General features: G+C 39.8%; 1 protein-coding gene across 2 annotated transcripts in view; it reads left to right on the top strand.

The window, feature by feature from the left end:
- The window catches only part of cltca (clathrin, heavy chain a (Hc)), a 48,144-nt gene that overhangs the window by 15,930 nt on the left and 16,167 nt on the right, over positions 1–16,047 (top strand). For both annotated transcript variants that reach the window (XM_042499164.1, XM_042499163.1), the window contains 12 exons: positions 2,514–2,782; positions 4,039–4,200; positions 4,299–4,412; positions 5,619–5,792; positions 9,310–9,507; positions 10,330–10,530; positions 11,700–11,852; positions 12,194–12,316; positions 12,970–13,107; positions 13,494–13,658; positions 13,812–13,992; positions 15,573–15,736. In XM_042499164.1, the coding sequence (XP_042355098.1) occupies positions 2,514–2,782; positions 4,039–4,200; positions 4,299–4,412; positions 5,619–5,792; positions 9,310–9,507; positions 10,330–10,530; positions 11,700–11,852; positions 12,194–12,316; positions 12,970–13,107; positions 13,494–13,658; positions 13,812–13,992; positions 15,573–15,736 (2,042 nt within the window). The remainder of the gene's footprint in view (positions 1–2,513; positions 2,783–4,038; positions 4,201–4,298; positions 4,413–5,618; positions 5,793–9,309; positions 9,508–10,329; positions 10,531–11,699; positions 11,853–12,193; positions 12,317–12,969; positions 13,108–13,493; positions 13,659–13,811; positions 13,993–15,572; positions 15,737–16,047) is intronic.

Raw genomic sequence — 16,047 nt, 5'->3', positions numbered from 1 at the left:
CAATATATTTTTTAACACATGCAGGTTTGACTTACCAGAGTCACCGCTCAATGCCTCCTCTTATTAGTGCTAATCAAGTGATTAAGAATAAAGTGAATGGAAGTTAACAATCTTTTAGTGAAGAAACTCAAAGGAGGAAAATAGCAGACAGTGCAAACCTTTCATACCATCATCTTTTCTAAGTTGAAAGTCAGGGCATACTTCTACTTTAACACATTTAGGACGAACAAAATCAAACATGCAAGAAGTGTCTCATGACAGTAAAGTACACAGACAAAACAACAAACATGCATACTTAGCTGTTATTCAGTTCTTTGGTTTTGTATCTAAAAGCAAAGGCAGACTTTTTGGGCCCCTACTGCGCAATTTCTGTGTAAAATGGGCTCTAGTAACATATCGTGGGTAACTCTGTGATTCCCACCCCTACTTACCATGTGTGACAGTGTGTTTGTGTGAGGACATGATGCTACTGAGGACGTAGTACAATGTGAAGTTGTAAATTGTGTGCTGAGCTTTTATAGAGTTCTAGCTTATTGCTGACAGACATGTGACATGCAGACATATAGCAGGAGTGAGCGTTGTAAAAGTTCTGTCCATGCACATCATGCAGCCTGGTTAAATGTTACACAGCAAACAGGCGTACGGCTTTTCATTTGCATTTTTGGAAAAAAAGCTGGTTTGATGCGACTTACACCTTGATAATCACATTTATACTGACATTCATGTGGTACTGTACAAGATAGAAGGCACTGTTTTGAAGTTGATTAGGTTATTTTGTGATTAGGACTGCTCAGAAAATGCTTGCTGTAATATAAGCACAGACAAATTGAAAGAAAATGCATCAGGAAAAAAAAAGAAATAAAACCTGATGAGTCCTATGAATACAGCAATTCAGCAATGCACATTCCTCATTAGCCACAGCATACATGTGTTATGTCATTACAGAGGATGTGTTATAACTATGTGAAAAAGAACAGTTACAGTAGCTCAACAGTGTATGGTAAGCTCATTTGGTAGCGCCTGTTTTTTCCTCACTCATTATGCAGCGTAGGGTCAGCATAAACTCTTCCCACTCTTTCTCCCCACACTGTCTTCTCTGCTCAGTCACCCGTAATGATGCTTCTCAGCCGACCCTGTCATGTGACACAGTATTGAGCCTTAACCTTTTCATTTAACCATGTCTGAAGGACGAACATAATGTGCCCACACACACCTCCCGACAGCTGATCATAATTCAATTAAGAAATCCCTTTGCTTGCTCTTTGAAAATGTGGCTGCTTCTGCAAGTGATCCATTCGCCACACTGCTGATTGTACTCTGATCCCATGGCTTAGTGATGATCTTGACAGTCGTGCTAATGCATTGGTCTTTGCTTTTTCTCACTTTGTTGATGAGTATTAAATAATGAGCAAACAAGGAAGTCACACTGCTTCTTAATAAAGCTTTAGCTCACTAAATTAACCCGAACTAATGAACAAAAAAATGCAGGTGAGTGAACCTTTTTTGAACATTTAGTTCATGATCTGTCATCAGGACAAACTTCAATTGTAAGCAAACAACCGTCAATCATTATTAGAAACCTTTCCTTTGATTCTTGTCCAAAAGTCTCTTAATTGCTTAAAATGTGCCCTTTCCACTTAATTGTGCCTGTATCTGTCACCAACTGTCGTATTCCACCGTTATATATTTGACTCAGATGCAGATGTGTTTGCCTTTTTTGTGAGTTGTTTGTTTCTTGCTTCTTTCCTTTGTCTGCTTTGTTTCTCTCAATGAAGGCTGTTCATTTAATGGGGTGGGCCACGTAGTCGGACATGACAATACATGACTACTCTACTGAGTATATTAATTAGACCTCTTTAAAGAGCTGTGGTCAGTTTAGTTAACCCTTTGAATCATGAGAAAATTGGATTCCTTATGAAAACATGGGGGAAAAAGAAAGTAATGTTCCACAAGAAATTGGTAGATTTGAAAAATTATTTTTAAAGATGCTAGGGAGAAATATCCGAAAAACTATATTTCTAATTATCAGAATTATATAATTAAAGTTTTGAGTTTATAGTAAATTTCTTGGAAAATAGATTTCCTCCTTATTCTTATTTATTTTGTCATTATGGTATCTGGCATTAGACAACTCTGCAGTTAAGTGTTCTTATTTACCTGCCAATTCATGATCTACCAATAGATTTTAGAATAGAAAAAAATACCTGCTTGAAGTGCACATAATTGACACTTTGTGCAGCAAAAACTCAATTCACCTGTTCCATTTTTTTAATAGCAGTTGTCTCACTACACTTAAGATCTGACACGATTTCCGACTACAGCATGTATGGCATCCCCTTTCTATCAGTCATGACGTCGTTGCTTGATGACCTCTGTGTCATGACTACCAATAATTCAAACTTGAATCTCCTCTTTTGAAATTTGGTGTTTTCTGTCTGTGTGGACACACTGTTATCAGAGACTATAATATTCCTCTGGGGCCTGGTTCCTGCCCCCTCTTGTCCACTTTCTAGCCGCCAAAACCCTTCAGATCTTCAACATCGAGATGAAGAGCAAGATGAAGGCGCACACCATGACGGACGATGTTACCTTCTGGAAGTGGATCTCTCTCAACACAGTTGCACTTGTGACTGACACTGCCGTCTACCACTGGAGCATGGAGGGTGACTCACAGCCTGTGAAAGTCTTCGACCGCCACTCCAGCCTGGCAGGCTGCCAGATCATCAACTATCGCACTGACGCCAAGCAGAAATGGCTCCTGCTCATTGGCATCTCAGCCCAGGTAAGTAAAGTTAAATACCAGATGACTTAAACATGACTTTATCACAGAGAATATACAGTGGAAAACCTGTTTTAATTCATAAATAACCAGAGATAAACTTCAGCTTTATCGTGGTTAGCCAGTCAGTTATATACAAAGGTTGGGCTGGTGTGAAAATGTTCAAACCGGGTTGACGTGAAGCCAACAACGGATCAGACCAGTTTACTGAATTTTACCGGGTGACCCACATGACTGAATAGCCACTCCTCAATTGAACATAATGACACTGTGTCCCACAGAAAACGAGTGTCTAACTATCATGTAGCTTTGCGTAACACCGGAGCACTCTGTCTGCACTGAATCTATTGAATATGCACCTCTGTTACCTCAAGTAAACAAACTAGGTAGCTATTAGCTGTGTGCTCGAGGTCAGACTGGAGACCTAATCATTTACCAGATGTCTGAATTGTCTACTTTCTGAATTGTCTACTAGAAATTACATACAAGATAGCCAACCGCAAGTAACGTTAACCGTGCTTGTTTTTAGCCACGATCATTTACCTTAGCAGAAACTTTAAGCTTCATGTCAGTCTTTCTCCAGACAATGTTTAGGTATTTGTAGCGAAAAAAGAATAATTAATTCCTCATTTAAACGTCATAAATCAGGCGGTCCGCTTCCACTGTGGTGCTTTCAAAGCGAGCATCAGATATAAATAGAAACGCAGCGTCCGACAAAAGTTAATCTTGCAAAAACACCTGCAGCCAGTAAGGGCATCTTTTTCGTCTGCTTTAAATTCAAAATGTTGTCATACTGGTGCCATACCGGTTTTAGTCTTTTAAAGACACAAACTCTGCCATGTCTCCTCTCATCAACCCAAAGAGTAAACAAACACCGCATGTGTCGCTCTCCCTCCTCTACTGAAATTAGATCTCTTTAATCTTGCCGACACTAGCCGCCTCAGCTCAGCAATAAATTACACACACTGACCTGTAAGACACAAATTGCTCCATTCGTAAGTTTACAAACCTGATATTATGTTCATCACTCTGTCATATTGCCTATTACTCATGCAGTATATCTTGAATTTAGTGCCTGGACTTAGGCTGCTTTTCAAATTGCTAGAATGTGACATAATGACTAATGTTGGTTCGGCCAATCAAATCAAACTGGTAGCTTGTACACAGGACTGGACAGGCAAAACTAGAAATCGACCCAACTCTATTGTACATATGTTTTTTTTTTATACATAATTCTGTTTGTTGTTTGGTCTTTTCAGCAAAACCGGGTGGTTGGAGCCATGCAGCTCTACTCTGTTGACAGAAAGGTGTCTCAGCCCATTGAAGGCCACGCTGCCAGCTTTGCCCAGTTCAAGATGGAGGGTAATTCAGAGGAGTCCACTTTGTTCTGCTTCGCGGTCAGAGGGCAGGCTGGAGGAAAGGTGACCGATGTTAATAACAATGGAGGAATCAGATTTAAATGTCATTATTGTAGCAAAACTGGAGTCTGTTTCTCACTTCTGTTTTTTCTCTTTTGCAGTTGCATATCATTGAAGTTGGGACGCCACCAACTGGCAACCAGCCGTTTCCAAAGAAAGCAGTGGATGTGTTCTTCCCTCCAGAGGCCCAGAATGACTTCCCTGTGGCCATGCAGGTGTGGAGCGCATTTATGGAATTTACCACCTCAGTCAGATTAAGGCTGTCACTTTTTTAAATGTCAGGTTTCAAGGAATTTGAACTGAGACCCAATTCTTTTTCAGATCTAGGGATGTCGATGGATAACTGTTAACCTGTTAATCCCTGAGAATATTTTTAATATTTGAGCAGGGTTCTCACAGTCATGGAAAACCTAAAAAAAAAAAGTTATGGACTTTCACAGTCACATTTTCAAGGCCTGGAAAAGTCATGGAATTAGTAAATGTTGAAAGTTTTGGAAGAGTCATGGTATTCTGTTGTGTGTAATGACATTGTTGCAGTAATCTATTGTGGATAACCTTCTGGTATTACCAGCAGTAACTGGCAGATGAGCTGTGCCGCGAGCTAGCAGGGCAGAGAAGCCAAGTTTTACATAACATTAGCTAACCACCAGAGACTCAAGGGAGGGCATTTTAACACAGCTGGAGGGCTGTCTCTCAGCAAAACCAACAGAAAACACATTTACATCACAAAACAAAAATTTCACGACCTGGAAATTGATAGCTTTGAAATGCGACACTGAAGCTCACCGAGTCTATTGAGTATCGAATTAAAAGGAAAAGCCTCTTGTATTTTACCTGTTGTTTTTTTTTCTTAACAATGTATAAATCAGTTAGTGGTTTATGGGTGTCAGGCTATTGTAAGCAAAAAATCCTGAAATTGACATCACTTTGAATTTGAGTTCAACCAATATAGCATAACAGCAGTCGTTTTTTGTTAAGTGAAATAGTCATGTGTTTGTTGGTATTATTGCTGTGTGGCTAGAGCTGAAGTAGTCTCAAGCAGGCACTGCTTTGGTGTCATGCAGTCAGCATTGCTTAGCTCGCTGATGTCCTCACCAGTTATTAAGCATAAGCATGCATTAGGTCAGGTTGATGGGGAAATTTAAGAATGCCTTCTGCTGGATCACACAGCAAGCTACTTTAAACAACCTTTTTATCTGTGCTCACAGACAGTAAACTTTGAATTCAAACAGGTCACTACAGTTCAAATATTTATTTTCCCATGTTTAAATTTCAAATAAAAGTAACAGCCCTTGCTCTGTCAAAGTTAAATCAGCCGCCTGATGAAGCAAAATGGACTACATAGGTTTATGTGAGTTTTTGTTGTTGTTTTTTTCAAATCAAATTTACATACACAATATCTCCACTTTGTTTTTTGACAGATAAGCTCCAAGCAAGATGTGGTTTTCCTCATCACCAAATATGGCTACATTCACTTGTATGACTTGGAGACCGGCACCTGCATCTACATGAACCGCATCAGCGGAGAGACCATCTTTGTAACCGCTCCACATGAGGCCACCGCTGGCATCATCGGGGTCAACAGGAAGGGGCAGGTAAGAAGGTCAACCTCTGCTCATCCAAAGTGCTCAAGAAAAATGTTATTTATATTTAGCATGGCTGCTCAGTCTTGTTAATGTCAAAGTACAATGTTGCTTATGAAGCTAAATATTATTCTTTATAAACTTTATCACATGACCACAACAGAACCACTTCTTTATAACAAATCCTCACAACAAATCTGACACGGGTGAATGAATGTAAACAAGCAAAATAACAACATCAGTTGTTGCGTGGCCTTATAACAACAACTCCTTGTCTGTCTGTCATCACCAGTCGAGCTCAGACTTTTCCAGGAGACATTATAAATAATCCAAGGTGTAGTGTTTCACACAGAGAGTGGGGAGAGGGTTGTATCTGACTGCTTTTGTAACTCTGAACCAGAGAGGAGAACTGGATCCAGCCAGCTGATGAATAATGTTCCAGCCAGGCCACACACCACATGAATAATTGAGTGAAGAGCGGAAAGCTGATCTGAGGCAGTGACAGATCTTGCTGTATGGCGGGGCACTGAAGTGCGCATGTGTGTGTGTGTGTACACACAAACAGAGGCAGTGATCTGAGAGATAATAGGCTACTGTCAGTGCCTCCAATTCAGTGGTTTAGCTACCAGTGTTATTGGTAACCTGATTCTCAGTATATTACTACAAAGCTTTTCCCTTCCATTTCTTTTAAATCAACTGCTGTCTTTGGCGACAAGCAACAAAGAGACTCACATGATGAAGTGATTTTAATCCATCTAATATTTTTGTTTCTGGTCGGACTGGAAAGAATAGTGCAGAATGCCACAAAAAAGGGCTTGCTGTGTGGTTCTATGCTGCTGAAAAAGTTCAAGATAAATGGTAGTTTGAAATTTAAGTCACGTTGGAGCTGAATATGTGTGTTGTAGTATTATAGCACTTGGGTTAAAGTTGTAATCATAGACAAAGTAAAAGCAAACCCCCTAGGGGGAAATAAACCCTGGTTAGACAGAACTAAATGATGGTTAACCACAGGGGTGTGTTGTTCTGTCACTGCAGTAAGAAAAACCACCATCACGACCCCAATTTAAGGTCAGGTGCTCAGATCTTGAAAAACGGTGTCAGTATATGGTCCTGTCATGATAACTGCATTATTGACTTTTTTTATACAAGATATGGACACGACCCAGATCATTTTGCTCACCTCAATATTGCCCGTTTTGTTTACATGCTTGCTTGTTGACATAAGAATGTTGCCAACATTTTAGCCAACACGATACCAGAATAAACAAGACCGTTTTGCAGACTAGTATAAGATTTTGGCACAGCAATATTCTCCCTTTTGCTTTTCTCTCCACACTGGCTACTTGAGTGAGTCTGAAGAAAAGTAAAACAACACTTCGGCATCACTGTGCTAGACTCAAACCGTCAGTGTGTTTGAGACTCAGCATCAGTATCTCTGATGCTCAGACCAGGCAGTGTTTATGTGCCATACCTGACATTAACATGCAATGATGGCAGCTGCAGCATCAAATCAACAAAGAGGCAAAGGAGTGAGAGAAAGCAAAGGGCCCACCATCCATCAGCACATGATGTCAAGCGGGAGGCACAGCCTGGTGCCCTCAATCCTCTTAGTGCTGGTCCTCTCATCCAATCACAACCTCCACCTTATCTTCCACGTCATGAGCATGGCAGAGACCTGTGATGTATGCCCTGCGGATCTACCTGTGTGTGTTTGTGTGTGTGTCACTTGATTCGACTGCTCATGTGTCATCTGACGCTCAGTGTTCTCATGTTGAGTTCAGTTGTTCTGGCAAGTGTGTCTCTGTTCTTTCCATCAGACTCAAATCATAACATTTAAATGGCCTGTTACATTGGCTCACTTTTTTGAAGGATTTATTAAGTCTACCATGTTTCTCACACATGTCTCTATTTGTTGTTATTTAAGCATTGCGGTACCATGGTATTACAGTACACCAGGGTATTTAGAAATCCAGATGGTGTGATTTTAAATAGCATTAAAAATACAGAACCTCAGCTTTCTGTTTACTTCATACTGTAGAGGCTGTATTGAGGATGTTTTGCATGCAGTGTGCATCACCTGCCGTGGAGGTTATGCCGGGACCACACTGCATGCATGAGCAGTGTGTGTTCACATGCATCGTGCTGTTGCATCATCAACAACACAGTGCAAATCTTTCACAGTAAAATGCCCTGTATCAGCGACTGAAGGGATTCTGTTGGCAGAAATGCTGTCAGAGGGCTTTTATTTTGAAACCGAAACCAGAAAATGTTAAGTGAAACATACATTTGTATTTCCTCATGTCTGTGACAGACATTGAAACTGTATTAAAAGGGCATACAGAGTCAATATAATAATGCAAGACCATTTTTACTGTCTATTTTTGTCTGAAAACTCAAAAATTGTACTGTATAACTGGTGACACTGAGTTGCAAAGTAAATTTTTCAGCACTTTTTAAATTTATTTTTAGTGTTCTTTTGTTTTCTACCCTTTTTTACTTGTTTTCAGGTGATTTTCTTATTTTATTACATTATTTTTTTGCTAAGTTTTGGGCCAAATTGCTCATTGCCTTTTCCCTATGCTTTTGAAAGAAATTAGTGCATAAAACTAAGTGTTGATTAAAGAGAGAAAGATCAATTCAGAAGGTGTATGGTTTGCTTTCTCTGTTTAATAAGGAAAACTGACATAAAAATTTTACCTTTAGTTGACATCTGGTGAGTGTTTTTGTGTATTGAATAGACTGAAAATTGCAAGACAGCGTGCAGTACATAGCAAAGATGTGAATCTGTGTCCTCCTCCCTGACCACACCTTCATACTGAGTAGAATCTCCACTATATCTATTTTTACTCCTTTTTTCTGTCCATCTTTATTATTTCAACTGCCTCCAATTAATCCACCCACATTAGTGTAAGTGACTCTGTTTCACTGGTAAGAAGAATGAGGTCCAGTCACCCGTGTTAAAAGCCGGGGCTCTGACCTGCTGGGCTTGTTTGTAGAGGGGGCCAACACTGGCTGTCTTTCTCCTTCGCCCGCCTCCCCTTTCCTCCACCCAGCTCTTTTCATTCAACTCATTCTCCTTTCTGTCTCTGTTGCCAGACTGCTCACAAAAGCCATGCGTTACACTGACCCACTAATAATACATTTGCATTCAGCAGCCACAACCCAAGGCCAGACAACGTTTAATGGAGTTTAGTGCCATTGCCCACAGTTATATTCAGCTGAGCTTGCCCACTCAGCTAATTTCTGGCACACGGCGTGAATACAGAATGGGTTTTTTAACTCCAGTGTCGTTTAGATTTCTTAAAATGGAAAAATCATCCATCCATATAAGCCTACCTTTAAGTCAGAGCCTTGCTAAACACTGTGGGGGTGTGGGTTAGGAAGCATTTTATTTAATTTTACTTCATGCTTCGTAAAGACCCATGCCCTGACTTACTGCAGATTTACTTGATTAAGTAAATCCCTTTTTGCTCTGCCCTCAAATAACATGCGATATACTTCAACATTGTCTATTTTCCCTCTAACACAGGTGCTGTCAGTCTGTGTGGAAGAGGAGAACATCATCCCCTACATCACTAACGTGCTCCAGAATCCGGATCTGGCTCTCCGCTTAGCTGTCCGCAACAACCTCGCTGGTGGTGAAGAGCTCTTTGCACGCAAGTTCAACACCCTGTTTGCTGCTGGAAACTACTCCGAGGCTGCCAAGGTTTCTGCCAATGCACCAAAGGTACTCATCCTGTCAGCATCAGGGCCAATAAACAGCTCTCTGGCCCAGTCAGAGCAAAACGTAATACAAGACCCACATGGTTGTGTTAATTGCAGGGTTTTTCTACTGAATTGCATCATACTCTACCAACTCGTTTTGCCTTCTACAGGTTTCCTCAGGATCTGTAAAAAGTCTTAAAAGGCATTGAATTCATTAATATGAAAATAAGTTTAAAAAAAAAAGAAGGCCTTAATTAGCATTAAAATGTTAAATCAGTGTTTTAAAAGTCTTAAGTGCTTAGACATGAGTATTTTATTAATCATTTTTTGTTTTGCATTTATGGCTGAAACTGAAAATCATCAATGCAAATTTTCTGCATTAAAGTTTTGTTTAATCCATATAATTATATTCAGCACACTGTGTTTTGCGCAGATGATTATTACTGTGGCACAATGCGCTTATGCTTTGGACATGTGACGTGAAGAAAACACCTCAAAATGACTCACCCTTGCTCAAAATAGAATACTTGATTTAATAGCGCAGATTAAAAAATGACAGAAAAGAGAGAAAATAGAGAGGGGTGAAGAGAATAGACACAACAGACAATGACAGAAAATATCCAGAGTTGGGGATTATTTCAAGCTGAAACAAATAAAATTTTTGCATCATCGCAGAACCAGTACAAGGCAACAAGGCTCTTTGTAGTGTATGCAAACAGTTTTTTCAACTCGGCACATTAGAAAATTAGTCTAAAATTTGATTGCAAGTGCCATTAAAAATTCTAAAACGTGCCATATGTTGGTCAGATCTCCTCTCACCTTCAGTTAACCTTTCCCCTCTCAGGGTATCCTGCGAACACCAGACACCATCCGTCGCTTCCAGAGCGTTCCCACTCAGCCCGGCCAGACCTCCCCCCTGCTGCAGTACTTCGGTATCCTGTTGGACCAGGGCCAGCTCAACAAGTTTGAGTCCCTCGAGCTCTGCAGGCCTGTCCTCCAGCAGGGACGGAAGCAGCTCCTGGAGAAGTGGCTGAAGGAAGACAAGGTACTGTAGATCTCCATCGCAGCCTCCAGTCACAGGAAGGCGCTCTTCCTGCGCTGCTGATTTGTTTACATGACTCGCCTATTATATCGGATAATGTGAGAACATGTTATGTGAGGAATTTGTGAGGCTTGCTAAGAAGATGTAGATTTGAGTGGTTCTAATGCTTATGTACACGAGAAAATACTTTTAAAAGGCTGAAGTCTGACACCTTCTCACATTTAGAGACAATGTGAGATTTTAGTCACACACTTTTGTTCAAATATTGCAATGACTGGGGAATTTGCAGGTCACGATTTGCAAGACTGGTTTCCCATCCTGCTCCTGGTGGAAAATATTACGCCAAACTTCCCTTAAGAAATACTACATTTTAACAAATCCTCACGTGTCTGCAGAAAACACATAACTCTAGTATCACAAGATAAAAGGCGTCATATGTTGAGAGTATTCTTGTTAATTCAGCATCAATATTATCCATAAAGATAAACTGTAATTACATACAGACTTTATATTTTGGATTTTTGTCACTTCATCTCACTGCTAGCCTCCTTTGGTTTGCTGTGCTGTTTTAGTTGATGGAGATCATGGAAATGAGTGGCGAACAGTTTCAAAAATTAAGATACCTCACTAAAATAAGTGCTGCTAAATTGATCAGATTTAGGCAGCGATCCTTGCTCACTCCACAACTCCACCACTTTCTCCTCCCTTTCCATAATCTAAGAGAGCCAAGAATTCTTGATTTTGTTGGAACAAAAACACAAGAAAAGACTGACTTAAGACAGCTGGGTCTGAGTTTTCCACCAAATGATAGAGATTATGTGGTCGCACAAAACTCTCAAATTCATGATTTTATTGTGACATTTAAAAATCCTCTGTGACAGTGAAATTAATTGAAAAGTCATTCGGTGTAAGGCCAGCTTGGAAAAAGCTGCCCTAAAGACAAACAAGAGGATCAAATTTTTAATTTCCACTAATTTTGTATTCAGCATATATCCATATATTTAAATGTTTGTTTTTTGTCACCCATAATTACCATATTTGCTATTAATTTTCTTGACCTTAGTATGGTGTCCTTTGTTCATTTGACACAAAATATTATTATTATTACTGTTATTATATATAAATTGTCCTAAATTGCTTCCAGTGCTGATGTCACGTGTTCCGTATTTCAGTTGGAGTGTTCGGAGGAACTGGGTGATCTGGTGAAGGCAGTGGATCCCACCTTGGCTCTCAGTGTCTACCTGAGGGCCAACGTCCCCAACAAAGTCATCCAGTGCTTTGCAGAGACTGGTCAGTTCCCCAAGATCGTCCTGTACGCCAAGAAGGTATGTCTGTCCAGCTGAGATGATATTTGAGCCCTGACACGTTTCATAACTCCCAAATGATGAAAGGAGTGGCCCATAAAGGAGAGCGCACATGATATGATATATCAAAACAGAAAGCCTCCTCTCATGCCTAATCCAAGGTTTTCATTTTCAGTAAAGTATATTGCACAAAAAAGTAAAACATTCATGTCTTATTGTGTCTTTATTAAGTATAATCAACATTTGTGTTGATTATACTTAATACTCCAACTTTTTGTTGGAGTTTGTCACATAATTTAATGGATTTAAAATTTGAACTAAAACTTGATTGTAATGTAGATGTGTCCACTTTTTTCTTGCAGGTTGGCTACACTCCAGACTGGATCTTCCTGCTCAGGAATGTGATGCGGATCAACCCAGAACAAGGCTTGCAGTTTGCCCAGATGCTGGTCCAGGATGAAGAGCCACTGGCTGACATCACACAGGTCAGAGGAGGGCAGAGAGATTTCCAGTGATCCGTCAGGAACACGTGGATTTTTCTTACTCTGTGTCTTATAGTGTAGTAGGAGTTTAGAAATCAGCTGTTGCCCAGCAGCACAAGGTTTGTAATTTTAAATTAAGAGAGACATTCTGACCTACTTACATCCAAAGTCTACAGTCAACAAGTCTACCCCAAACTTTCCTTAGAAGTGGAAAAAGTATTTAACTGAGTCACGTGACTTGCAAACATCTGTAAACCTCAGCTATCCAAGAAAGGAAATGCACCTTTTCCTTTGCTTCCTGCTGCTGCAGATGCTCTGCACTGCAAATGTCGACTGCTGACACAGCTGCCTAAAGTGCTGTACTGGCAGGTAACAAGAGTAAACACACTGCAGTGGAGACTTTCTTACATTTTTGGAAGAAGGAATGTGTGTTCTTTTCTCTTCAAATGGCTTTTCAGCAGCTTTAAAGAAGTTTGTGGTCTTCTTGCAGCTCTCATGCTCGATCCTGTCAGTGGTGCAGAGCTTTAGGAGACTGTAGCAGCAGTGTGATGCTAATGTTTAAACGAGGTGTTTTGACAAGTAATATTCTTGTCAGTGTTTTTTAGCAGATGGTTCCTCTCTTGACTTCTCTCCTGTGTGTCTCTATATCTGTCCAGATCGTGGATGTATTCATGGAGTACAACCTGATCCAGCAATGCACGTCATTCCTCCTGGACGCTCTCAAGAACAACAGACCCTCAGAGGGACCACTGCAGACCCGCCTTCTGGAGATGAACCTTATGCATGCTCCACAGGTGCTCTCTCTACACATCTACACATACTGAACTAAAAGCAATCCAGTCAACACTTTGAAACCAGAACCAACACTAAATTACTTGTGCTGTGTTCGAATGCCTTTCAGATGCATTTAAACCTTTGAAACCTGAGCAAACAGTTTATTATTGACTGTTTATTTATATATATATATATATATATATATATATATATATATATATATAATTATATATATATGTTTTTGTTACATTTTTCTGTTGTTTTTTTCCTCTGGAAATTTTCTTGCAACTTGTAACAACTTCGCATATTTTTGAAAGGAATCAAATTTGCTCAGGTTTCAAAAGGTTAATTGTTCTGGGATGCACTTTTTTCTAACTTTTTTTCTTGCTTTGTGTCATGAGTGCAGGTTGCTGATGCTATCCTGGGCAACCAAATGTTCACCAACTACGATCGTGCCCACATCGCCCAGCTGTGCGAGAAGGCTGGACTCCTGCAAAGGGCGCTGGAGCACTACACCGACCTGTATGACATCAAGCGCGCTGTGGTGCACACACACCTGCTCAACCCAGAGGTAGGTTTCAGTTACTGCCCAAATGAAATTCAATTTAAAGTAGAGTCTGTCTTACTTTTTCATTGCTTATCGTGTTTTTTTTTCTTAATACATGTACAAGGTAGATATTACATGACCCGTGAGTTAAATTAAAATTCCCTCCTCCCTCTCCAGTGGCTGGTGAACTTCTTTGGCTCGCTGTCGGTGGAGGACTCTCTGGAGTGTCTCAGGGCCATGCTGTCGGCTAACATTCGCCAGAACCTGCAGATCTGTGTCCAGGTGGCTTCCAAGTACCATGAACAGCTCACCACACAGTCTCTCACTGAGCTCTTTGAGTCCTTCAAGAGCTTCGAAGGTGAGATCACAAACTTTACATTGGCATTCAACGTCATTCGATATTTGACTCTTTTTTCAGTGAAACACACTAATTATAATCCACACTAACTGATTCCTCTAGAAACATGAGTTACTCCATTTATGAAAATCATGGATGCAAATAGGGATGCAAAATATTAGATTTTTTGCTGATATACCAATACAAAAACAGTTTATTTGGCTGATAACCAATATTGATATTGATATATCAAGTTTTTTCCCCACCATATTTTAGTGATAATCAAGTCTCTTCTGTTGTGGAATGAACACCATATTATGCATACTCTTATCGTGATGACAGCAGATAGAGACATAAAATACAATGCTTTTCAGTGTATATGATATTCAGTCATCTTGCAAAATAAGAAAAATACTTTCAGTTAGGGTTGATATTTTCTACCAGTTCATTATATCAATTAAAAAAAAATTAGTTTGTGATATCGGCAGAAATCAGCATGTTGACTTATTCCGATATTTCATGTCAAAGCCAATATCTTTCGATAATGATGACATGCTGATATCACTGTGCATCCTTAGATGCAAGTTATATGCATTGAAATTTGTGAAATTTTTATTTATACCTAAAACATTAAAACAATACACACAGGATGCACCATATTACTAACACATCATCACAAACCATTAAAATGCCACAAAACAAACAAACATCAAAAAAGCGTGCATTGAAACTTCGTTTATATATAATTACAGGGCACTGAGTTTTGCACCAAAAACTAAAACCATAACTTAATAGTTCTGGTTTTCTTTAATATGATTTTAAAAAATAAAAATAAAACTAACATGGAGAGAATAGCTAACAAAATTAACATCTATTGTATTTGTGTAGACATCCCCTCCTGCCCATGCACGTAATGACGGATGTCCCCAAAATATCAATTAGAAAAGTAGGCCAGCGCAGAGGCAGCAATCAATAAATTGAGCAGAAAGGCCTGGAGGTGATTCAGTTAACCTCTTCTATTACTGGAATAATGAAGCAGAAAGGATGACGGGAAGAGCAGAACACCAGTCATGGAGCTACAGTTTTAAATGTTTAAGGACAGTGTTTCCAATTAGTGGGTCGTGGTTCAAAAATGGGTCCATACATGATGGGCTGCAAGTGACTCACGAACGTGTCAATTTGTAAAAACACACTTTATTTTGAAGCACTGATTTTGTTACAGGCCTCTTTTATCATGTCGACCTGTTTTGTTTTGTTTTTTTCAGTAGTTTATTGGTATTATTTAGCCCATTAGCATGCTGTGCCTTTAAGGTGTTTTCATGTCACCCGTCCCGGTGCCATAATATGCACTTTTTTGTTTGCAGTGTTATATATTTACTTAATTGTAGCACTTTCTTCTGTTAGTTTGTTTTATTTAACTGTGTTGTAAGCTTATGTGTTAATTTGTGAAATGAAATTGAATGTGAGGTCGGTTTTTTCTTGTGACGACCTTGAACTAATGACTCAGGAGAAATCTGTGACTGGGAACCACTGTTTTAAGATGCATTACTGGATCTTTGATGCTATAGTTACATTGTTAAGTGACTGTCTGTGTCTCTTAGGTCTGTTCTACTTCCTGGGCTCTATTGTGAACTTCAGTCAGGACCCTGAGGTTCACTTCAAATACATCCAGGCCGCCTGTAAGACGGGTCAGATCAAAGAGGTGGAGAGGATCTGCAGAGAGAGCAACTGCTACGACCCCGAGCGCGTCAAGAACTTCCTCAAGGTAAAGCCACAGAAACATCTGGAGTGATTCAACCCATACATTTAACAGCTGGTTCTGTCTCTCGCTGTTTTACTCAAAGAGACTTATTAATCTTTGTGTTCCCAATCTACACTGTTGCTTTTTTAAAATGTAAAATCTTGTCTGAACGACGAATTTTACACCTGTTGGTAGAATAGAAAATTATCACCAAAGATCCCCAGCAGTCAATTATCTTTTGTGCTTTTCCTCTTTTGTCTTTGCAATGGCAGGACATGTATCAGGTAAACCGATCCCTCCCCACAGTACAGGTCCTCTCCCTTCTTTTTTTTGTT

Source organism: Plectropomus leopardus, chromosome 13 (assembly GCF_008729295.1).
Source record: "Plectropomus leopardus isolate mb chromosome 13, YSFRI_Pleo_2.0, whole genome shotgun sequence".
NCBI lineage: Eukaryota > Metazoa > Chordata > Actinopteri > Perciformes > Serranidae > Plectropomus > Plectropomus leopardus.
The sequence above is the reverse complement of the archived record's forward strand: the minus strand, read 5'-3'. Positions and strand labels throughout refer to the sequence as shown.